We start from the raw sequence: 24,562 nt of genomic DNA, 5'->3' as shown, positions 1-24,562 counted from the left end.
CAGTAACAACAGGTGACAGGCGTGCTGTCACACCAAGGACACCAGCAGTGCTAGTTCCTGAGGTCAAGCTTAAAAAGGCTCACTTCATCCGGCCCGTGCTGGTTTTATCAGTGACTGTAATATATCTAAAGACAATTTAGTCTTAATTTAAACTTAATTTAACTTAATTTAAAGTTTCATGATTTGCACTTTTGAAAACATGGATGTCCTTTAAGGGAACTCTCAGAAAAAATCTGGTGGGGACTTATCTAATTCTGGCTGACCAAAACTTCCCTAAAACTATGGAGATTAGTTTAATTTAAGGTTAAATGGATGCTAATTGCAGACATTTCTACACTATTTGCTGAACTTTACAGCCAATTTTGTTTTTGACATGAAGAGGATTTTCTGGTTTAAAGGTTTATATTTTAGCAGCTCCTATGTGGATATGGATTTGAGAGAACAAATGAATTAAATAAAGTTAAAAAACCCCACACAACCATCTAGCATTGACTATGACTTATCCTGTAGTGCTCTTTTTTCCCATTAAGGTTGATCTCTTCTCAGAAGAATTTGTTTGCTCCTTCTTTGCCCCTCTCAGGAAAAAATCAAGGGTACTAAATAAAATTAATCTACAGCAGGTAATTTATTTTTCCGAGGAGACTTTTGTACTCTCTTTCCCCTGCATAAGATCTAGATGTTGCCTTACAAAGTACAGACAATCTTTTAATTTCATTTTTTGGTGATCTTTACATAGTATTGGCTATATTTACTGAGAATAATTCCACTTGGGGGAAGGAGGATGCAGTTCATTACTAAGGAGCTATGGACTTAAAGACAGGTTTCCCAATATTCCCAACACTGACAACAAGTCTTTCTACATCTTGAACAAGTCACTTTATCCATCACCTACAGTCAGTCTGAGAAGGGAAACAGTCATGTGAACTACTGCCTAAAGCATAGCAAAAGAGTGGTAGCAAATACTTTTGTTCAGGGGTAGGCAGGAGAGATGATAAAAGGCTTCTCAGCAAAAGAAGAAGCCACAGAGACAGATAGGGTGGAACTCTGTCTTCAGGTTTCGCCATTTCCATGACGATACTGACAGAGCCACCATTTTCTTCAATGGGTTCAGCAGGTTATTCAGCACATGCAGGCATGCACACTAAACAGCAGTAATATTTATGATGCCCCTTAAGCACTTATAATATGCATTTGCAGTGGCATAGCTAATGTAGGGATGCAGAGTTAAAGGATTTCCTGTCCCTTGAAGTTTGTAGCACTGCCACTGGCAGTACAATCCTTGGATACTGTGTCCTGAAATGCTGGCACAATGTGTATGCATGTTTGTGGAGTGGTTCTTGCCTCTTTCTTCCACACATGGTCTCCCTCTTAATTAATTCAGATTTCTAATGCATTCAGAAAAAAGGAGCCAGAAATGGCCAGTTATTAGTATTCAGGCTGAGCAAATAGTTATTTAATTGCTGGGCAATGGAGAGCAGAGTTGCACTGCCCGAGACAGCACTTACGTTCAAAGAGAGCTCTGACAGACTGAGATGCCTCCCATAGGACCCAGTGTGAAAACTGACATCTTTTTCCACAACAGGCTCACAAAACAAGATTAGACTAATTGATCTGATACTGCAAAACTGGCACAGAAACAATAGGGTTAAAACTGTTGTAAGTGGAAGAGAAGCTCTTTATCTCAATAAGCAGTCTACACATAGAGCTGAGGGGTATCATCTCCTCTTGAGGCACACACAAGGGCCAGCATTAACCCTAACCACATCTACAGGAGACTATACCCCTAACTGCTCTGTGGGCACTGAATACTGAGACAAGATGCTGCTTTTCTGCTTAAAGCATTTTTCTCCTGTAGCTTTTGCACCAATTTTGAAGTATCAGATCAATTAGTCTAATCCTGTTTCATGTGATCATCATAAGAAGATGCTTATTTCTAGTCACAATAAGACAATGACACACTGTGGGTTGTTCCAATTACAATTGTTAACACTTCTGAAAGAAATCTGATCTTTGACGATATATTGCTTCTCAATGTGTTGGCATCAAAAACTTTCTTTTGGGAATGGGTGCCCCCAAACTGTCAGATTTTTCAGATGTTCTAAAATTTTGTAAAGCATTAAGTAAACACAGACTTGCCATTTCACTCTACAAATATGCGTCCACTTTCAAATGTACCAGTTTGTGTGTTTCCACACAGAAAATCAGAGGTGCTGCTTCTCCATCTTTGCAATTTCACATTTACAGTCAAAGCTGAAATACCAACATGTAGTACGAAATTCTGGTTTTCCATGAGTAATGATATAATTCCTTAGATAATAAAATCACAGAGTATTTTTAGGGTTGAAAACTGAAGCCTTTCTTCTCTTGGCTTGGGGTCTGATTTGTGTTATTTGAACTAATGCTTGGGATAATATGTTAATATAACTAAGCAGCATGGAAGTGGGTTTTGCACCCCCCTTTTTTTTTTTAACCTCCAATTCCCAGCAATTGCCCTGTGCTGGAGCCTATAAGGAAGAAGACAAAGGATTCTTTTACACTACTCATAATGTAAGGCATTTTTTCTTTTGGAGATTACAATTTGGCCTGCAGAGAACACAAAGGGGATAAAATAGGACCAAACTGACACCTGTAAGCTTTTGAGATGTTGAACTGAGATACCATGCCAACTTTTAATGTTACACAGATTGTATAGGAAACAAGATAAGAAATCCACTTCTCAAGCTGATTTAAGGTAGAACAGGTGTGACTTACAGTTGCCAGCCTCTGTATCAGCACTTACACTTCATCAGATGTGATTAATTCATGTTTCAAATGAGGAGATAACTCTAAAGACTATTTGATGAAAAGGAAAGCAACTCAAAAAATTAGGCATGAAACCCATCTACATCAGCAGCAGGCTTTACAGCCTTTGGCACCACTTGCTTGAAAGCCTCTAAGAGTGTATTATTGTACACAGATGCCTGAGGCTAATGCAGATGTTGATGACTATGCTGTATTAAAATCTCATACCTTGCAGCCTTCACATGTGATGACTCCATAGTGTATTCCAGAGGACTTATCACCACAAATTTTGCATGGTATCACTTCAATTTGTGCTGAAAAAGAAAACAAGACAAATATTTTGAGTATGTCATTCTATTTAATTTCTTTCTTTCTCAAAAGAAGATCTTAACTAGATCTAGACAGCAGATAACCTGTTCACCCCCCTGACAACACAAAACTGCTTTGTATTGTACTGCGTGTTCCTGAATGCTTTGATTTGGCAAATTTTAATTGCTTCACGTTATGTAGTTTCTACCATACCCCACAAAACTCTTCAACAATTTAAGATATCTCACAATTAGAAGGTTTTTCCTCATATTCTTCTGTTTTGTTTTTACTTGTTAATTTCATCATCATTATTGGTAATGACAGTCATTAGAGTTCCTAAATAATTATCTAGATTGTTCTTGCTTACACATTTCAAATATTCATGACTTTTCATTTTGCTGAGGTAGAATTACATGGTATATTGTAATGCATTTTTCAAAGCAGTAGAGGTGATGAATTTTTCACATCCTTCAGATTATGACTTTAAAACACAAAGATACCAACCCCACTAGCAGAGATGGGCTTGCAAATGATTGCTTAACTTCTCCTTCTCTTCAAGCTATTTTTTTCAGCACCAGGTCATGGGCAGGCAAGGCCCACAGACTGAGTTTAAGTAGCCAGTGGCTGTGTGCTGGGAGAGGCAGGTACTATCTGAAAATAGGTTTGAATGTGGATGTTTGAATATGGGTATGTTTCAGATCCTTTTACAAAGATAACGGTGATTTAATTCAGAGAAGGAAAACATATTTCACTACCTTCCATGTTTTTTTTTTTTGCTAACACAGCTCTTTGCTTCCCTCAACTGCTTTGAATCCTATGTGTGTTTCCTTTGATGATGCTGTAGGAGCTCATACTCTGAAATGTAGGGAAGGACTGTGCCTTTATTCTAGTCAGATGCATTGAGAAGAAATGGAAAATGTATTTTCTTTCCCTTTCATTTGTTTTCCTATGTGGGATGGATGCCTCCCTGCAATTCTCCTGCCACTTGGAAGTAGCATCATAATTGTTAAGGATCAGTACTCCTGGTAGATGCCCTTCCTCCATGCCCAGGGCAACAATAGCAGCAGTTCTCTGCAACACAAGTCACTCATCAAATCCTTGGGTAGCAAAGCTGAGAGCTTGTGTAGTAGGGCTACCCTGAGCATAAGGATTGCTAACTGTTAATACTTTAACTGGAGACATTGAACTCCGAAGGACTGGGAGACAGGAAAACAAGATTGTCGTCCAGATGCTCATCCTAAGGAGAGCATCCCATTTCAAACCTGTGGGCAGTCAAAAAGGTTATAAATGCTGGAAAAAAATGTACTTAAAAATGACTGCACATTGTATGCTAAGCACTAAGCATGCTTGTACAGTGGATGCTGTGACAATGTAATGGTATAGTCTGGATTTTGCCCCGTTTCTACAGATGGTTATCATTCATCACTCTTAGCAGAAACCAAGAGTTTCCTAAGAGTTACCTTCCTATCACCATGTGGTAAACAACCAAAACTCAGAACCGTCGCCCAGAGCCACCACATTTGCCACTGCAAGCTGCACTGCATCTCTTACTCCCCTAGCCCTCTACTCAGGGTAGAGGCATACCAAGGTAAACTCCACAAGGTGAATGCTAGCAGGTCCTCTTCTCTGGAAAGTCAAGTAACTATTCCCTTGGGACACCGTATCCCAAAGGAACCAGGGAAGAAAGACGTTCATGGATGGCTAAAGAGACTTTAGTTTCCCACTGTAAGCTCAGTTTCCTGAGATGCTGTCTCTGATCAAACACATTTTTAGGCAAGGCTTAGACAAGCAAACCAGTTTTTAAACTGCTACCAATCCAGGATGGGTAGAATTAATCCTATTGTAGGAAACAGCAACTTGTTGTTAATATATTCTGGATGGAGATGACCCAGAACCAAAATCTTGCCTGTCTCTGTACTTAAGAAAGTTCATATCTAGAAATAAAATTTTCTATGTCATCCACAATTTTTGTGTTAGCTTCTGTAACCCATTTTGTTTTCATGAACTAGGTGGTGCTAGTTTCTTTCCCTTCTTAAGAAACTAATACACATTAGCCATCCTGGCATGATAGATGCATAAAAGAGGCAGCAATTCCTTACAGAAAAGCATCTGCAGTTCTTGGCAATTTTAGGTAGGTTGATCCTACCCAAAAATTCCTCTGCCTTATCCTCATTGAGATAATTAAAACATTTAAACATGCACCTGAGGTACTGCTGTTTGAGAGGATAGTTTGACTAATTGCTCACAGGTCTTTGCTTGAGTCACATGGAGGGAGCAAGGCTCAGGTCTGGGGCCACATGCTGCTTTATGTTGACAAGCCTCAAAGACATATGTCAATGTCAGAGGCAGGAACTACAGTGGGACTGTGAGGACATCTTCAGGAAAAGACAAGACAAAGGAAGAAAAAAAACCCCCAAACAATATGAAGGTACTTTTAATGTGACTTGCATATACAGTTTGTAACTGTGACAGGAACAGAGACAGAAGAATTGATCCTGTGACACTCATTGCATTTAGCACAGTACTCGTTACTGTGAGCAATCAAAAATTCCATGCATGACTTGCAATTATAAGCACTACATTCATGGTAAATATTTGTGGACCAGGTTAGTAAATGTTAAGGCTCTGGGTTTCAATTAATATGAAATAAATACTTTAGACTTGCGACTCAGCAGTTAATTTAAACACTTATTCAAAACTAACCATTCTATAAATTAGTAAATACAAGATGTCTAGGAAATTGCTACCATGGCTCCTTAGAGCGCTCACAGAAAAGGCAGCATCTTTAGGACACAGAAGGCATTTGAAGAAGTTTGGAAAAGTAGACTCTGCTACTGTCTCCTAGGCATTTCTTTTTGTTCATAAGACAGCAAAACAATTTAAGGATTCGTAACAGAAAACTTGAGCCATTAATTGTACAGGCCAGATGAAAAAGAAGCCACTGTATTCCCAGAAACCTCTTGAATTACTGTAATTAACACCCAGTGTACCAGGTTTCTTTTGCAGATTTAATGATTGTCAGAGGCTACTACACCTTTTTCACATTGTATCTTTGTTCAGCTGCCTATAATTTTATGTTGTTTTTCTTCTTCCCTTCTCCTCTTAGACCAACAAACAGTTCAGGGACCTGTATATCCTACATCTCTTTATAGCTATTATAAAATAAGCAGCTCGCTTCTGAATTCCTTACAAGTATAAAAGGCATTGATTCAGTACCACTTAATAAATATTGAGGCAAAAATGGAAGGAACTAATAATAGTGCAGTTGCTGCAATGATAACTTTCAGCAGCACAGAAATAGAGCTTATTTTCTCCCAGTGTAGTAAACATGAGAAAGGACTAAGAGCAAAACTACTTATCTCCACTTTTAAAGTCCTTCTACTTGCCTTCTTACCCATCAACTTTAATAATGTGAATAAGAATAACAGCTCCTGTCTCTTTTCAAGCAATAACACAGGTCTCAGCTGTCCATTTGTCCCATTTTTCAACAAGCGCATTCAGTTTTCATCCTGTCTTGAGACGTATCACTCGATAAAAGCCTGCAAAACCACCATCACCCTGATGTCTAACGAAACATTTATAATGTTTGGATACATACTGCATTGTGATTGATCCTTATCAGCAACTGTAGCTTCTCTCATCAGTACCACAGGGTCATCCCATCTCTCTGAGGTATTCATCTCTTATTTTATACTTAAGTTTAAAGTTCTTTGGGGCTGGGAACTGCCTCTGGTTTTATATGGCACCCTACAAATTAGAATGCCGCAATGGAAATTAATTAATTCTACATGACTCCTAATAATAACCTACAGATGCTGGGTTTACCACCTGGAACCTAATTCATTCTCTCAGGACAACAGGAAGAAGGGTAAAATTCTATTAAGGAAGCAAATACAAAATCATCTTACACATTTGAAATGAACACTTGGATAAAAACAAATATGCACTTAAAACCGTCTTCAAACCAAGCCTTAGCTGTTTTCTCAAATGCTGCCCCAAGAGAAATAAACAAGTACACCCATCTGCTTTTTTTCTCTTTTTTTACCAGCAAAAAATTTACTCACGGGCAAAAAATTCATTATCCTAAAAGTAGGGCAATAATCAGGTTTCAAGAATTGTTATATTCATGAAATTAGGAATAAACCTGGAAGGGGATATGCAGCTAATTTGCTGAATTCCTCTTGAAACAAAGAGAAGAGTCAACAAGGCAGCTAATGTGTCCGTTGCGTATTTGTGAGGACTGCCACTCACATGCATATGTCGTGTAACAAGAAAAAAGCAAAGTTCACATTTTATATAATCTCAGTTTAACATCTGAGGAACTTCCTTCAGGAGAGACAGGACTATAATCTCCCAGACCTGTAGCTTTGGTTCCAAGGGGAAAAAAGACTCAAGCTTTCAATATTTAGTTCTTGATCAAAAGAGGGTGCTAAAGTATGCTGGGCATGAACTTTGAAGAAGAAGTCCTCTCTCTAATTTGTTGATCCAGGAGGGATTGCACTTGGAAACATCAAGGCTAATCAGAGAACCGATGGCAAAAGGAGCTCCTTCACCTTCCAAGAATTCCCATCATCCTTAAGCTGGAGTGCTTTGAAAAATGCTAGTAGATTGGCCCAGTTCACTTTCATGTTTGTATCCCTAAGTGATTTCAAATTAATTATATTCAGCATTTTTATCTAGTTGCCAACTCTGCTTTTTTTATCCTGACCTCTGAGTAAGACAGGCTTTTTTCCTTGCACATTACCATCAATAGAAGTTTCTGCTATAAGTTAGGCTGCCAGCTAGATTTTGGTATCCCCTTTGCCATTGGGTTAGATATTCTGTGGCTTCACAGCAAGACTTCAGGTGCTTTGCATTTGTATTTAATAATCTGAAAATATACAGCTGAGGATACTAGCTATGTTTTCAGCCTCTGTCATACGTCATGCAGTGAGAGCTACATAGTTAGCAATATCTCAGTGAGCTAATTAATGCTAGCTAATGTTAATTAATGTGTCTGTAGATATGTTTGCTGTCAGCCATACCCCAAATGAGCCATTAGAGTAAGCAGATATGATGGAATTCACCCAGGAAAATAACGTCTTCATAAAATCTTAGCATTTTCGCACAGTGATACACACAACTCTGTGAGTCTGGACCCTGGACTTTGTTAGAGCTACACAGACTGTCAGGTCCACTCTGCTCAGGGCCCTCTCTGCATGTGCAGCAAGGCTGATGATTCCCAAATATGCCAGTCCTGCAGCTCATGTACAGAGACATACAAATTCCTCAGAAGCAGACTTTTTTTGTATTTATATGTCTCAGTGGGCATACACAGTAAATTTGATCTGCACATGATCTGTAAAAACTTGTCATGAATTTCAAGGTAAGTGGTACTCCTGGAATTTGGATATTAAGAAAAGTGATAGATCATTGCTCGAAATAGAATAGTGACAGATTACTGCTGAAAAGATTGTTTTTCCATAAATCCATGCAATAGTCAGGTCTGATTTCTTTCATGGTCTCAAACTCTTAGTTGAAGTTTTTTTAGTTTATAATCAATGTCACTTGGAAGGTTTTTTGATGACACCTTTTCTTTCCCCCTTCCTCTTTTAGGATTTTCCAGTGGGGGAAAAAAAAAAAAAAAAAAAAAAAAGGAAAAGCACTGAATTGTACATCAACTTTTCTTACAGATCAACTCTGCCCTTTATTGCATGACTATTCTAAAGATATTGGAAAACAACCTTTTAAAACCTCAGGTTTTTTTTTTTTTATGAAAAAAACCAGTCTTTATGTAGTTACGGTGTGCTTCCTTATTCTGTGCATTTCAAATTTATTTTTTAAAAGCAAAGGTAAGATCAAACCTTAGAAATATGCTTGACAATGTCTGTAGACTGATGAAAAGTTTCAAAATTACATGCTATATATTAGCTTTTTTGCAGGTTTTGCATATGAAGGAAATATGTTTATATCTGCACTGTAGATACATACTTTGGAAGACTTTTTGTACCTGTGTCATGGCCATAATAATATTTACAAACCGTTGTCAAATGCCTTGATATAGACAGATGAAGTAACATGAGTTCAAATGATTATGGCTGCTGCAGAGCTAAAGGTAATCTCCAAACTGCTCATATTATCTGATCTTTTTGTATCTTATTGTTACATATTAATTTTGGAACAAGTCTGGAAAGAATGATCTGCACAGATTACTTGCCTTTATGTTCAGCAAAAAAGGTGAAATTATAGGAAAAAAATTGAGTACAGTAGAACAACCTTTTCCCATCACAAGAACAGAAATAAGAAAAAAAATGTTTTTGTTCAAATGCACTTTCTTTCCTTTCCTGAGTGTAACTATGATGGATCTAGCAGTGTTATTTAACACTTTATGAATAGTAAAATGTTGCTATGCTTAATGATGGTCCAAGGATATAGATGAGATGAGATTTTCAGATAGATGTAGTATCTTTTATTAGACCAAGGGATACATTCTTTTAAAAAGAAATGCTTTTGGACCACTAGCTTTTTATCACACCTTAGATAGGAGCAAAGGGCTTCGAGCTTAAAACAGGTTAAGGATAATTGCTCAGAGCTGAATTTCATTATGCTAATAAATTAGAAAAGCTGCAAGATTTGCAAGGTTGGATTATTCTCTGTGGAGCAAAGGTAGTTGTGAGCAAGAGAACCATAAAAGTCTTAAGAGCAGTGACATGATGTTGTGAGATAATTGATACATACTTATTTTGGATTACCAGTCTTTTTTTTTCTGCAGAAGTGATGATTTTAATGAGTTAAAAACATTTGTAAATTAACAGAATATCTGGATTTCCATGGGGTTATTACAAGACAGTGGTGGTCATGCTGTTTCCTGGACTCCAAATAAAAGCTGTGCAGCTTTTTTGCCAAGAATGGCAGCCCAACGCTCAATGAAACACCAAAAGGTTAGGAAGATGCCAAAGGCACAGAAATTGCTACCTATCAGCTTGTTTCTTTATTTTGGACAAGAGAGAGTGCTTGAAGTGCATGAGAAGCACAAGTGTCTAAGGCTGCCCTGGACTTTATTGGGATGGTTCAGGGGCAGGGAAGGCAGCAGAAGAGAAGCAGAATTGCCTGTATCCTCTGCAGGGCAATGATGGCTAACACAGACAAGTACAGTCCAGTGTCCAGATGTGAAACAATGAAAATCAGCTCCCTTGTTGGAAGCTATGGCTCAAAGCTTGACCCCTGAAAGGCTGTGCTCAGAGAGGTCAGAAAGGGTCAAAGGATCAGTAAAATTTGACAACTCACCTAGCACTCTGTAAATCTGTACAGAAGCATTTTCATTGCTGTTCAACATGGACTTCTCTATATTTATCTAAGAACTCTTTTCCCTAGTAAATCATATGCATGGAAGTTATGTGTGTAGCTTCAAAGGATGGTGCTACAGTAAAACCAGTTACCACTAAACAAAAACAGGCTGCCAAACCGATGATTTGGACTCTGTAGGTGAGTTCAAAAGAGTGATATTTAATTAAATTCTTAAAGCCTTATCCTGGGCCCCATAAAGAGCTCGGAAACTTGCCTTATTCACAGGGAAAGATTTAAGTGTATAATAAATGCAGAATTACTACTGTACAGTTTCTACTTCCCTCAAAGACTCAAGCAATGGTTCTGCTGATACTGCACACTTTCCCTAAAGAGATTATTATGGTAATCCCAAATATTATACTACCCAAGCTATCTTATATTTGAGCTCATCAGATCCAATGTTCTGCAAATAATCTCTAGCAGCTTTAGCTAGTGTTTATATAAGCTGGTCAGGATGGCTATTTGAGCAGTGATGACCATGTTTTCTATGCAATTCTCTGCACAGTATATGTGCACTTGCTCAAAAAAATAACAGCCTATACAGAAAATATGTTGCACACGCAAAGTTCTTTCCTATGAGAAGTACACTTAGTATTTATTCTGCCAACCTGTTTGTCATAATTTGTGGATGTTTCACTTAAATGGTTTACAATACAGCAGGCATTTAGCAGGAGAAATTATTTTCCCTCCTTACTTGTCTTTACTCAGAAAGCTACTCAGAGTGTGCCCAGTGCTTCTGAATTACTGTTTCCTGATAGAGAATAATCCATGGGTATTTTTTTTTTCCTCTTCTGGATAAATGGACTAATGAGTTTTGCAAGTGAAGAGCCCAGATAGCATGATAAATATTTACAGTCCATTTTGCTTGTTGAGAGTTGGCTGAAATTGTCATACAGTACTCAGCACCTCAGTGGGAATTCTTTATGTTACATATGCATAGATCACTGCTGTACAGTTACAAAGCCTAGTAGCACAAAGAGAGATATTGCAGGAACAGGCTCTGAAGAACTGTTTTCACGGCTGTGGGACCACATAAGACCTTATCTTTCCTCACACACAGCCTGCATTACTGCTTGGTGGAGTGGGATGGAAATGAACTTAAAACTTACTTCACCTTGGAGTGGAAGGAAGGTGTAGTACTTATTTTTAGCTCTGTCTGTGGCAGCACCCTCTTCTCCAGCTCTTTGCTACGGGACTGCAGCTGCAGTACACTCACGATCCTCACATCTTCCCCTTCCTCTCCCCCTACCTGCATGTTTTTTTTTGAATGTCCCTAGTTTCCTGTACTTCCAGTAACATTCAGACCCAGAATTTGATGCCATGCAAAATCATCAAGGGAAATGAGGACCGTTGCACAATTCAGGTCTCTACACAGAACCAGCTGACACTCAGCCATTTGAGTATTCATGACTCAGTTGACACTAAACAGAGCCTGAAGCCAGCCTCTGTATAACTGGAGGCTTTAAGTATAATCCTATTTAAGTGTTCTACAACTGTTTATTTTCTGAACTGCTTCTCAAGCACTTGCTCTAATAAAGGGAAGAAAAGCTGCACCAACACCTGGGATTGACAGCTATAAGAAACAGCATCATCATGTGGGATGGGTGTTAGTAGTTCAATATTACAGTGCACTGTGAATGATTAAGGATTTAGGAAGTTTGTTCAATCTGTGGATACACACAAAATAGAGTTGCTGGACCTACACAGAATGCAGCTTCAGAGAAAGTAACAACTGGGTCAGAACCTTCTTCTATTGTCCCACCTCTCAAATATTTATTTTTTTAACTATCTATACTTCATGCAAAAGTTGTCTGCAAATTATGAAATACTCAGAGAGTTTAAAATGCTTTCTCCTTTTGGAAACAGATAAGATAAGAAGAACCAAACAATCTAAATCTTTACTTCTGAAAACTAGTAAGTTATATACTGCTAGAAATAAATACCATTAAAAATATCATAGAAAAATCACTAAGTGATACTTAGAACAGAAAAGTACTTTACCTTCATATAAGTAAGTAAGCTCATGATTCAAATAACTGGATATTTATGTTTTATATTCTTCCATTTCTGTGGAAATCCATACTGATTTTCAGCATGTTCTACTTTTATAAACAAAATATTGGAAAAGGAAAGAAGGGAGGTTGAGATTTGAAAAAGTCCAAACCTAATACAGACCCAACAGGAATAACTGGTGCCATTTTTAAGATTTTGTAGGAAAAAGCCATTTGTAAAATGTCAGCCTTAGTAGGAACAAAAAAGCACTTCAATGTCCAGAAATCACTCCATCTGGTAGCATACATAAAAAGTCTAATAATTTTGTATCCTGTTTGCTCCTTTAAAAAACAAATTTTATTTTCTTTTGTAACCATTGTTACAGCTACCTTAAACATTACCTCTCAGGATACTGTACCCAAAAGTGGCATTTTACTTCACAAGTTATGAAAATGTGACTTAAAATGACTTAAAGACAATGTTAAAGCATACTTGGTGGTTACTAATGGCTTTTGCAAACTCTGAAAAACATTATTTTCCAACTTTTCTCTCTCTTCTACACATATTATGTTATAGAGAAGTTATAGAAAAAAAATTTCACACCTAACAATGTGTGTAACAACGATATGTTTCATATGGTAACACATTCTGTTGTGGAAATCATATATAAAATAAAATAATGTTGCTTTTGCTTTATCAATTTTTTTTGCTTTATCAATAGCCAAATATCTTATTTGTCAGACTAATGTAACTGATTGCCTATACCGCATCACTGTTACCAGCAAAACACCCCTTTTATATTTATATGAATATGCATGCCTGCAAGATTGTTTAAACATTTAATTACATTAACTGATCATATCCTCAATTTCCCCCAATATTACATCCCCAGTATGAATTTTTATAGTTGTATCACTAATTGTAGCAAGCAAATGTCACAATAGTTACATTTCTGGAAATTTAGTCCTGGCAGTTTTCTTTTATCTAATACCGAAAATTAAGCACAAAAGGTAGCCCAGCACTAATCAGTGACGAAATATATACACTGAGTCATCTGAACATATACATTTAATTACAGAAAAGCCAAAGGACTTTCAGGAGTCCTGCACACAGAATATCAAGCACTACAGAGTGTGGACTGTGAACAAAGCTGTGTGAATGGTGTAAGAGGGGAGTACAAAGGGTTATTTTGCATATTGAGAAGTAAAATTCTTGTCAACATCCCTGCCTCTCCCCGCCCCCCCCCCTCCCCGACCCTCAACACTCCTATTTTGTGGAATGTTTCTCATTCCTGGAATCTCTGGAAAGCTATTTGTCCATTACAACTAAAAATGCTTAATTATACTGTTTTCTGACTGCCTTATGTAAGGTATCTTCAGGAAAATTTTAGCTGATTTGACTATTACAATCATATACTTTTATTAACAATACTTTGGTGAACCACATGGCATGATGCAATTTAAAAACCCAAAGCATTTCAGTGAGCTAAATATATTGTATATTTGCAGTCTGATAAACCACTAATTAATGCAGCTTTTTAAAATGTTTTACAGCTTAAAGCTTCTTGCCAAAATAGCTAACTGTAATGCTCAAGGAAAAGTTGAGAGGGAAGAATACATAATAATTTTAATAGTAATAATTTTTGTTAATGAGCATGATTCTGTAGCAAAAGCCTTCTTAAAAATGGGAGTTAAGTATTTTTCTTTTTTTTTTCTTTTTCCTTTTAAGACAGAAGATCATCAATCTGGCTGACCAAGAGAAAGAATGGATGGGGAAATGTGTTTTTGCTGGTATGGATTTTGGTTCTGAGTTGCACTAGGTAAATTTGGAGTAATTCAACACACTCAAGTAGAATTATAGCAGTGCAGCAAAAAAAGAGGATCTAACTTGCATTGTCTGGGACTTCATGTAACTGCTATCACAGTCAGTGGAATAATTTCCCATCCACTTTCCTGGATCACTTTCCTTACAATACCTTCCCCCATACATTAGGCACAATATAACTCCTACAGGGCAAAATGACAGAGACATAGGCAACAACAAACAACTAATAGAAGCGATTTCAGTCTGAAATGACTCTGAAATCCTTCTACTGTTCCTTCTTAGAGCTTTTTGAATTTGTTCATATTTTTGATCATCACTATGGATTTTCACTTTTGCACATTTTTATTTAAAATCATTGCCCCATCTTTTGAAAAGCAGTCAAATCAGCTGGAGATATTCTTGGATTTGCATCTGTTGCTGTCTGAAAAATGTTATACTTTCCAACTGTCTACTTACCAATTTAATCTGCCATCTTTTAACACAGTAGGAAGAATTAATCTTTAGTAAAACTCCAAGTGCAGTTGTCTCGAGGATAGATTTGGTACAGCATGATTAGTATTTCCCTATTTATTCTTCATTGGAGTACGTCATATTGTTAAGGAAGTGAAGAAGAAAAATATTTCAACTCACCAGTTGCATCAGTTTTTATTCTGGGTTGAATATCACACATTTTGTTGTGAATAAATAAGACTCCTGGGAGCAGAACAGTATTCTTCCTACTATCCTACTTATTCACAGTTACACCTGTGCTGTTGCAAAAGTGTAGTCTTAACAGACTGCATTAATGAGATTAAATGGAAGAAGTGATAAAGGCATAGACTGTTCCATTTCATTAAGGAAGGGAGGAAGACTGCTGGAGGAACTAAGTAATGAAACAATGTTTTCTTTTGATACTATCTTCATGTAGAATGCATTTCTTCTTCCAGCCCAAACATTTAAAAATAGTACTTCTTTTCTGAAATTCTGAAAATAAATCTCAGCTTTCCTTTACCATCAGTTGCTTTTGCTTCAGACATGTATAAGGAATGGAGGATTAGAATGGCGCATGTAACATGCCAAATTATTACAGATAAAAACCTCATTTTGTGAAATAACACCTATATCCTACCTACCTGCATCCAGAGCTAAAAAGTTAATTTGCTTTCAGTGTTTTTAGATGCCATGTGACAGACCTGACTGAACTTCCCCTGTTGGACACCCATTACATTAAAGGAATATCAACTGAATCCCAGTTGTTGCTAGTTTGTATGGCTAGAGGGAGTTTGGGGAATTTAGGGGTAGGCTCTCAGTATGAATCTCTAACAGATTTGCTCAGAGCCTGGAACTACTGTTTTTTTTTTTTCCCCCCTAAGCTCCCACATTGGGTAGACTTGCATCCTAGTTTGCAGGTTATACTAGCAAGGGCATGGAGTGGCTGTCATACACCAAACGGTATAGACAAACACAATGCACTGCAAGCTTTACACAGGCTTTCTGTTAAAAAAAACAAAAGAAAGCAAAACAAGACTTAAGAAGAAAGCACTTTTACAAGACAGCTAATACATTAAATACAGTGCCTCTCACTAATTCACTTTTCCCTTGGGAGTCTTTGCAGGTTTTCTGTGCTTGGAAAGAATTCCCCTCACCTCCCTGTTACACATTCCCAGGCTCTTTTGCTGGAAGACCTCTGCAAGGTTACTTCATTTCCAGGTAACCTTTCCCTGTTAAACTGTTTTCTCATGTCCTAACCTTTTGCATAAAGTACTTGTTGGAATAAGAGATGATTCAGATTTTAACGGTTCTGTCCTGCTAACTCTGCATATTCATTCCTTTGGAATTTGTGCCAAAGATAAAACAGAGAGGACTTCATTTTCAAGATTCTATAAGCCTAATAAAGAAGACTGTTAATCCTACATACTGTTAAAAAAAAGGTGTTCAAAATTGCTACCATCTCAGCCACTTTGCTTTGAACGCTTGTTCTGGTTAGATACAACGGTTGAAGAATTTTCAAAAAAAGAAACCAATGCAAGAGGAAATAATTGGGGAGAGTTCCAAAGTTTATGAAAATAAGGAGAATTATTGAAGATTGGGAAAAGTACAGAAAACAAACAAATACATGAGCTGGGAATAGGCAGCCTGAAAAATATTTTTCCAATAATGAGGAAAACATTATTTGAAGGATAATAAGAAACAGGATGAGTTAATTACTTATAATAACTCATTTAAATCTGCATAAACATTACACAGCTATTTTCTTCATGACTGTTCCTAGAACCAGTCACGTAGGCTACATGTGATGCTGTGGGATTATAATCTTAAATAAGGTCCCAAACTCTTGCCCTGCTGCATTTCAGGTGAATAAAAATTCCCTGGCTTGCTAAAAGAACAGGAATTGCCCTCTCTCTATTATTTCATAAATGGAAGCCTTTGATGTTATGGGGCATAATTTTTCTTGACTGGATAAATAATTGGTGTATAATTTTCCTCCTGTTGCAACAGCATTTCATTCTGCTGAAGTAGTGATTGCCTAACAAGATTTTTAAGTCTCACTGTTTCATAATATATTACAGTTCCCTATTAGACACACCACTTTCCTCTCAGATAAAAAACATGGATCAAAGAAATGGCCAAAAGAAATGAACAACATTTAAGACAGCTTTTTCCCTTTTCTCCCTCTCTAATTTGTGTAACTGAAAATTAGTTCTGCATGAGTCAGAAAGAAATCAATAGATTGTTGCCAAATATTACAGACCCTTCTGATGCAGGAATTGGTATCAAACTGATACTGACCAACAATTCCAGACACACTGGCTTTCAGATTGAGAATTATCACTTCACTAGCAGTCTAATAAATCACTGTGTGTGTCCTATTGGGTGTGTTCTGCCTCTACAGACATCAGGGCAGGCAGAATTTAGATGCAGAAGTCTTAGGCAATGTTTGTGTTTTGTAATGAGAACTCAGTTCCAGAAGAAAATGGCGGTATTTAAACTCACAAAAATATAATGATAAGACATAGTTTTCAATTCTAAGTTCTTATTTCTAGAAATGTACACTGACTCTCAGCTGAAAAAAATGATGTTGAGGAACAATTACAAGAGCTGAACAAATACCAAATGAAAACTCCACTCAGCTGTAGCATAGAGTAAAGCAAGTTCTGACATCCGTGTATTGCAAGCTGCCTTTGGACCAGGAAGTTGTCTTATGAGCTGGCTTAATAGCCTGAACCAACGGACAATCTGAATAAAAGTGGTCGTCATGCACTTAGCTTTCTTTTTAACTGTTTCAACACAAAGGGATCATAGGATTGTAGAATAGTTTGGGTTGGAAGGGACCTTTAAAGGTCATCTAGTCCAAGCCCCCTGCAATGAGCATGAAAAGGTCCTATTTGCACGTTCATGAAAAAATGTTCTCTGTGTTCATTTCTGCCTGGTAATGTCCAACAGAAAAGAGATTTTTTTAATATTATAAATATTTTTAAGATCAAGAAAGGGAGGAATTTGACACCAATGAATGCTATGGAATATATCCTTATTCCTTAATGTCCTGACAGTTAATTCTCTCATCAGTCTAATTTGCTCAGCAGTTTATAGCATCTTATAACACACACAGTCACAGCATTAACTATGGAAAAGAGGAATTTAAACAATTTATCCCCATAATTTAGAAAGAAAATAAACCATAAAAGTTGTTGCAGAGAAACTGACTATTGCGCTACAGTAAAAAAAACCCAAACAAACAAAACCCCCAAACCACCCTCCTGAAAGATTAAGGTATTCAAATTCAAAACCGTAATCAATTGGATATTACAGTTTTTGTAGAAACTACAAATACTCGAGGACATGGTCTGCCGGAGCCATCCCATGCACTTTGATAGCTCAGGGAGTCCTTCAGCTGTTGTACGTAAAATCTATTCTAGGTGATAGGTCTGGTAAAAATGATTTGGCTAAACCAAGAACAATCTGGCCATCCCTTTAGAGACCAACAAAGGTGGAGATTATGAGGGAGGCACAGTGGGAGTCATTTCCATCCAGCCACCTTGCTCTTTTTAAGAGCAGGCACCAGATGAATCCACAGACAGGAACTTTGTTTCTCTTGCTGTTCTTGCTGTTTTTATCAAAAATGATCCAGCTGTCTGGGGAGCAAGGGGAATGAAAAAAGTGTGTGTATGTGTGTGTGTGGGCAGGCAAGACTGTACTGGTTCAGAACCTCATTTGGTGTGAACTGGTGCAGGGCCTCTGAAATCAGTGAAGCTGTGCCAAATTATATTAACTGTGGGTCACGTCCTATTCTCACTTATTCCTACATTACATGACAGTTGAAAAATAAAGGAAAAGAGTGTTATTAAAGAGGCTACAGGTAACCATATCACTCTTCTGAAGGCTGCATATGATACATTCCCCTGGTCTTAACTGCTAGAACTACAGAAAATTGAGCAGCAGCTTCTAGGTTGTGGCCCTGCACAATTTCAAAGAAGATGCTTCTGTTCTTTCATTTCAGGAAGTAGGTATTGTCCTTGGGGAATGTGATGAGATGAACCTTGCTCTCTTTTGCTTTGTATATTCTTCAGCCATGCAAGCTCTGATCCACCTTGCAAATGTCCTTTCGGATGTTGGCCTTCCTCCCTTGTGGATACAGAACAGAAAGAAAAGTCTTGCTGCATCCTGAAATCTTGTGATCTGTAAATCTAAGTCTCTGCAGCCCTGGGGACATTTCAACAATGTGAATCAAGTTCTATCAACTTGCAGGCTAAAGATACAAAAATGGTGATGTTACCTCCTGGTTTAAAGAAAAATCAATATAAATGTATTGAGAAACCAGGTGCTTTAATCAGGGTTGCTATATATGGGGGAATCACAGCAAAAGGATTAGCACAAGAAATTGTTAGCAGGGCTTTCTGTTGGTTCTTTTTTTGTTCTATTTTTTTTTTTTTTTTTTTTTTTCTGGTGAAAAGTAACCCCACTAGACTGGGTGAAGGGGAGCCATGAATGAGAGAGAGCATGCTCTAAAGGTCTATTAGTCCACTGTGCAGTGCATTTTAAGTTCAAAGACTTCAGAAATGATAAGAGAGGCTATACCTTTATGTGCAGAAAAGAAGGGTCTTTGGAGAACCTTGTAACATTAAGGTGACAGACTTCTTCTGTTGGTATGACCTCTAATGGCTTTGAAAAACACTGAATGAGTTTTAAGAACTAAAGGCTAGATGGTTATCCATAGAAAAATTGAAGAAAATCATGGACATGTAGGAAATAGTATCTTTGAACCAAACTGAAAGTGCTGACCTCAGATTTTTAGCTGCTCTATTATTATACTTTCCTGTGAAAACCTGCAGCATGCCGGTGACTTGTTCTCAGTGACATTTTGTCTCACCACTTTTTATTTTACCTTCCAAGGAGTGACAGACCCCTCTTGATAAAAAAGTCTCTTCCCTAAAATGGATGCTGCATCTCCTTGGCATATGTAATGAGAAGTTTACGGCTAAATCCATTCAGAAGCAAGTCAGGTATTTTAGACTTGTACAGTCCAGACGTTCACACACCACTTAATCAGACTATCAAACTTTTGCTGTAGGAAACCACTGATTTTCCAGAACAATTATCACTGTTTTCATAATTTCAAACCTCGTGTGTCACATTTCTCATATGTCACATGTCTCGTGTCAATCTCTTGCTATTGGATTTTAGCATTGGAGCAAATCGTTTTTCATCGGCTATTGCCTGTGGAACAACTGATTATTTCCTTAGGTGCATATACTTTTTTAGTGTGACTGCAACTATCAATACCATGAAGATGCACCCAACAGGGCAACTGACAGGGCTCTTTTGGCCACCTGTAACCGTAGAGCAATTAAGCATATATTTTTTTATGCCTGGAGATCATCAGAACTACCACCAAAATTCATATTAGGTTGAACATAAACAGCGCACTCTCTTACACCTTACACCCAATGTATAATAAATTACAGCACCTCTGTACAGGGAGGTGACTCACTCGGCATTCAGACATATTTCCAAAGATTTGAAGCACTGGACAGTCTCAGCCAGCATGCTATGCTCCAATCTTCATCGGTTGTCCAATTTATTTATATTTTTACTATGTATAAATAGCCAGCAAATGTTCTTTTAATAGCAAGTCACCTTCTGGGAAGTAGAAATACTTTGATGGCTGCTTTCAGGTTGGACCCATTGATCTATATTAGTCACTTTTTGCCTGATAGTCTGAATATGAATTACATAGTTTGGCTGTTTAAAAGTAGATTTATTTGCCTGTATAGGACAAATAGTTACATGACCCAAATTTTGGCCATTTACAGAAATGAATTTGTTATGATGGCTGCATAAAAAGCCTCACAGTGCTTCCTCCCATGAATCAAAGCACAATTCTGTGTTTAAGTGTATATGTTATTGCCCCTCCTTTGGCATCCACTGTGACTCTAATAAGCCTGTCAGCTGTTTGCCCATATCTCTTCTTCCCCTAGACTGACATATCAGACTGACCTCAATCTTCTGCAGAATCCTGGGGGCTGATGGATATCATAAAGAAGAGTCCAGGCTGTTCTGGACTTTTCTCAGAGTGAGAAAAAAACTTTGGTGGACTCTCACTGGACATACATACACAAAAGCTTCACAAGGAAGTTGTCAGCTGAACTGCTGTACGAACATGGGATGGGGAGAGGTAAAATATGATTTTACCATATTTTGTGGCTTTGCTATTGAGCTTCAACAGACGTGACAAGAATCAAAGATTGTCTCCTTGTGAGTCTCCTAAGCTTATGAAGCCTCATTCTCTTGCCTAAGTCTTTGTGCCTTCACAATAAATTTCAGCTTTCTGGAGCAACAGAACCACTGTCTCCTGAGAACCTGGTCTGACCTGTTAAGGAAAGCTATGGTTTACAGAGGCTTGTGTCTCACAAGAAAAGCAGAGATAAATCTAAGGTGGTATTTTGGGTTTTTTTATTTAAGAATAAGTAAATTGATTTCTACAGTTCTTTATGAACCACAAGAACCAGCAACCCAAATATTTTTCTGTAATTACTGAAGTGATCTGTTAAGAGGAGTAGCCCCTACATCTTTGCGGAGGCACAGGACAACACACACAGACCAATGTGATCAGGTGAAGCCCACTTTACTAGAGCATCACACATCATTTTATACATTAGTTACATCTGTACATGCGTTTAGCTATTTTACTATTGGTTGCACACATTATTCACGCACTGTACACGCGTCTAGTTGCACTTAATGAGTGGTTATATCAACACTGTACACGCGCATAAACATAAAACATAATTGGTTATACTAACTAAAACACGCGAGACTTGCCTCAGTCTAATTGGTCAAGATAAACTGCCGAGTTGAGGTTGTTTGTGCCAAGTTCTCTTTATCATGGAATGCGCACCTGTGTTTTTCTAATTGGTATCTTTCTTATTTTTGTCTTCTGTCTATTCTGTTCAAGGCCTTCTAAAGGCGTCTGGAATGCTCTTGTGACCATTAGCTAAAAATGTTTCACAATATATCTTGAAAATAAAAACCAAAGCAGAAACATTTAAGCAAGTCTGGTAATTAAATAATCATATTAGAATGAAACATTTTCATGAGTTTTCTAGTATCTAATGCAAACCTTAGTCTTCAATACTTTAAGCAAAGTATGAGTTGAAACCTCTTGGTTTTACTCCCATAAGCTACTGTGACCACACTGCTTCCTGTAATATAGTCTACGTTAAACTCTCTGGATTACATTCTATAACTATAATGTCTAGTTGGAAACCTAATAAGATGGGACGTTTTATCTGCCAATGACCACAATCACCTTCAATAAGTTAATAAGGCCAGTGTAACTAGACATAGTTCAGTCTGAGACCTCTGTATTTGTACTTCAATGTAAGGAAACAATAACATGTCTTTGGTACATCTGCATTATATATATCAGCAAATGGTATTTGATTGACAGCAATGCTGCTTCTGAACTGTGCTTGTATCATGTCCCTTCAGTCTGCCAAGGCCAAATATTGAAAACAGTGGGGTGAAATGACAAACACAGCAGAATTATTCCAGTGGGGATCTTGAACCTCTCCTGAATTTGTGCTAGATCCAGCTGGGGGGAGAGTGGGGATTTTGTGTCTTACATTAAACTCAAATAAGCTTTCACAAACAAGAACACTGCTTGCCACGTTATAAGGTCAGCCACAAAGAAAGCATCACTGCTGGGTTTCTAATCTTGAATCTCATGTTCATTAATAATACACAACAGAACATCAAACCTTTCTAAAAAAGACAAGCCCAGAACTTTGCTTTAATACCTCTGTCAGCACTTCTCCTTTGCACTCCTGAATACACGGATTGTGCTTTTGACAGAAGGAGGAAGTGCTTTTAAGTCACTCTTCTAAACACTACCACAGGCTTCTGTTTCCAAGTGCAGCATGTGAATAATAGATGCAGAGGTCAACAATTTTAAAAATAAAGAATAAAATAATTACTAACTAAAGAACATATCTGTTGCAGGCAGAAAATGTGTAACTGAGGGTGAGCATGAACCACCCAATATACTGTGATGCTATTTTAGCTATTGTGTTCAATAGGATCTCCAAGCATATGACAAAGCTTGTGGCACTGTCCTTGAAAGTCCTCCAGGAAGGCATGAAATGGAGTGGAGAGAAACTGTGATCAGTACGACAGCTTCATTCTGACTGGTGACATGAAAAACATATTCATCCACACTGAGAGATGTTAGGGCCAGATCCAAAAAAACAAAGAACAGAGACTCCTAAGACTTTGGTGCTCAGACACCTGTCTTTTGAGAGAAGTGTGATTCAAAGTGGGATTAATAAACCTGTATGAACTGCCTAAACACTTCTACAGAGTATAAGCAGTCCAGTGATTTGCTGTTGGATCTGACCATTTGTGGACTGGTCACGCACAAAAGCTGGAGAAGAAAAGAAAGTATCTTAGGTGCCTTGGGTAAGCTATTAAGGGAGGTTTTAATTTTCAAAATTTACCTAATTTCCTTCTCAACAGCAGCTAACCAATAAAATTGTACTAGTGGCATCAGAATATAGGAGAAGCAGAGAATAAGCTATTCTTATACAATCGTTAGAGACACCCAATGTAAGCATCTGCTTACAGTGATGTTTTTGCCCCTCTGCCCAAAGTACCTGATTTTTTTTTCTGACAAAGCTTTAATGAACATAGCTGCAACTTCACTAAGCCTAAACGGAATACAGCTTCGTCACCCGAGCTGTATAAAACAGATAGTTTGTTTGTTTGTTTTGTTAAAGCTACAGGGTAAAGGAGAACCTGTTTGTAAGTCCATGCCTAACAGTATCTGGGATGTGGCCACATCTGAGACAAAAGTACAATAGCTTGTAAGCCTCAAACAGCAGTACAGACCAAGAAATGCAAAATGTTCTAGACACAGAGAACTTCAGGGACGTTTAGTTAATTAGGCAAATGTGCCTGCTGTACTAGGAACAATGTGTCAGAACACTTTCACAAGATGCAGTGAGAGCCCTCAGTAAGAGTCCCTCACCCCTTTCAGCAATTGATAAAGCCTATCACCATCTACAGGATAAAAGGAAAGAGCAATATCAAACGAATCACAAGTACAGCTTCCTGCCATGCTAGTGAAATAATACATGCTTGTCAGAAGTCTTTCATACAGCCATTTTAAAAGAAATGAGAACAATCTGTAAGGAGAGAAGAGACCACCAGTAGAACAGTGGTGTTACTGCAATTTTTTTATCACTGCTGCACTGCTCTGTCATTAGGTTGGGTGTGCTTTTCTGGCTTCCCCTTCCAGAAGCTACCAATGAATTTAGAGAAATGAAATACAAACCTTTACCATCTACCTCTTAGATTCAAAAAACCCCTCAAAATAAATAAAACTAGGGACAAAAACCTGACCCATTGTTAATCAGCTTCATGAAACATAAAAACGTATGGAAAGGGGATTCTGCTTTTCTAGGCCATGAAATATAACTTTCCTTTGCTAGTATATTTTGATTGTTCTTGAAAACAATAAAAGATATAACCTTTGAGGAAGACACTGAAATGATTAGATGCAAATTTGGTATCTCCTAATGAGAAAGGATAGCTGATGAAATCTAAGAATCCAGTAAGGAAAGTACAATCAAAAATATGTTTCATGGAATTTTTAATTCTGATACTTACCTAGACAAGACATGTCTACTTGCCTAACTGAAAGTGAAAGATTTCCCAGTCTAGGTGGTGAGATTGAGAACTTGATTTGCTTTAAAAAATTAAATGAAGGGTACAGCAGAACAACTGTGTTTATCAAGGTTAAGTACTAAGATACTGTCCGCTGTATTCTTAAACATGGAACTGCAGTCATATTACA

General features: G+C 37.6%; 1 protein-coding gene across 2 annotated transcripts in view; it reads right to left on the bottom strand.

Annotated features, from left to right (window-relative positions):
* Window positions 1-24,562, bottom strand: part of RORB (RAR related orphan receptor B) — a 153,432-nt gene that overhangs the window by 40,744 nt on the left and 88,126 nt on the right. The window contains exons 1-2 of one of the 2 annotated variants that reach the window (XM_030004947.2): window positions 14,863-14,992; window positions 3,010-3,095 (exon numbers count right to left, since the gene is read on the bottom strand). In XM_030004947.2, the coding sequence (XP_029860807.1) occupies window positions 3,010-3,095; window positions 14,863-14,902 (126 nt within the window). In that variant the 5' untranslated portion in view covers window positions 14,903-14,992. Of the gene's footprint in view, window positions 1-3,009; window positions 3,096-14,862; window positions 14,993-24,562 lie in introns of those variants that run through there. The other variant, XM_030004948.2, reaches the window with a different exon arrangement.

This window comes from Aquila chrysaetos, chromosome Z (genome assembly GCF_900496995.4).
Source record: "Aquila chrysaetos chrysaetos chromosome Z, bAquChr1.4, whole genome shotgun sequence".
NCBI lineage: Eukaryota > Metazoa > Chordata > Aves > Accipitriformes > Accipitridae > Aquila > Aquila chrysaetos.
This window is presented reverse-complemented; position numbering and strand designations above follow the sequence as displayed.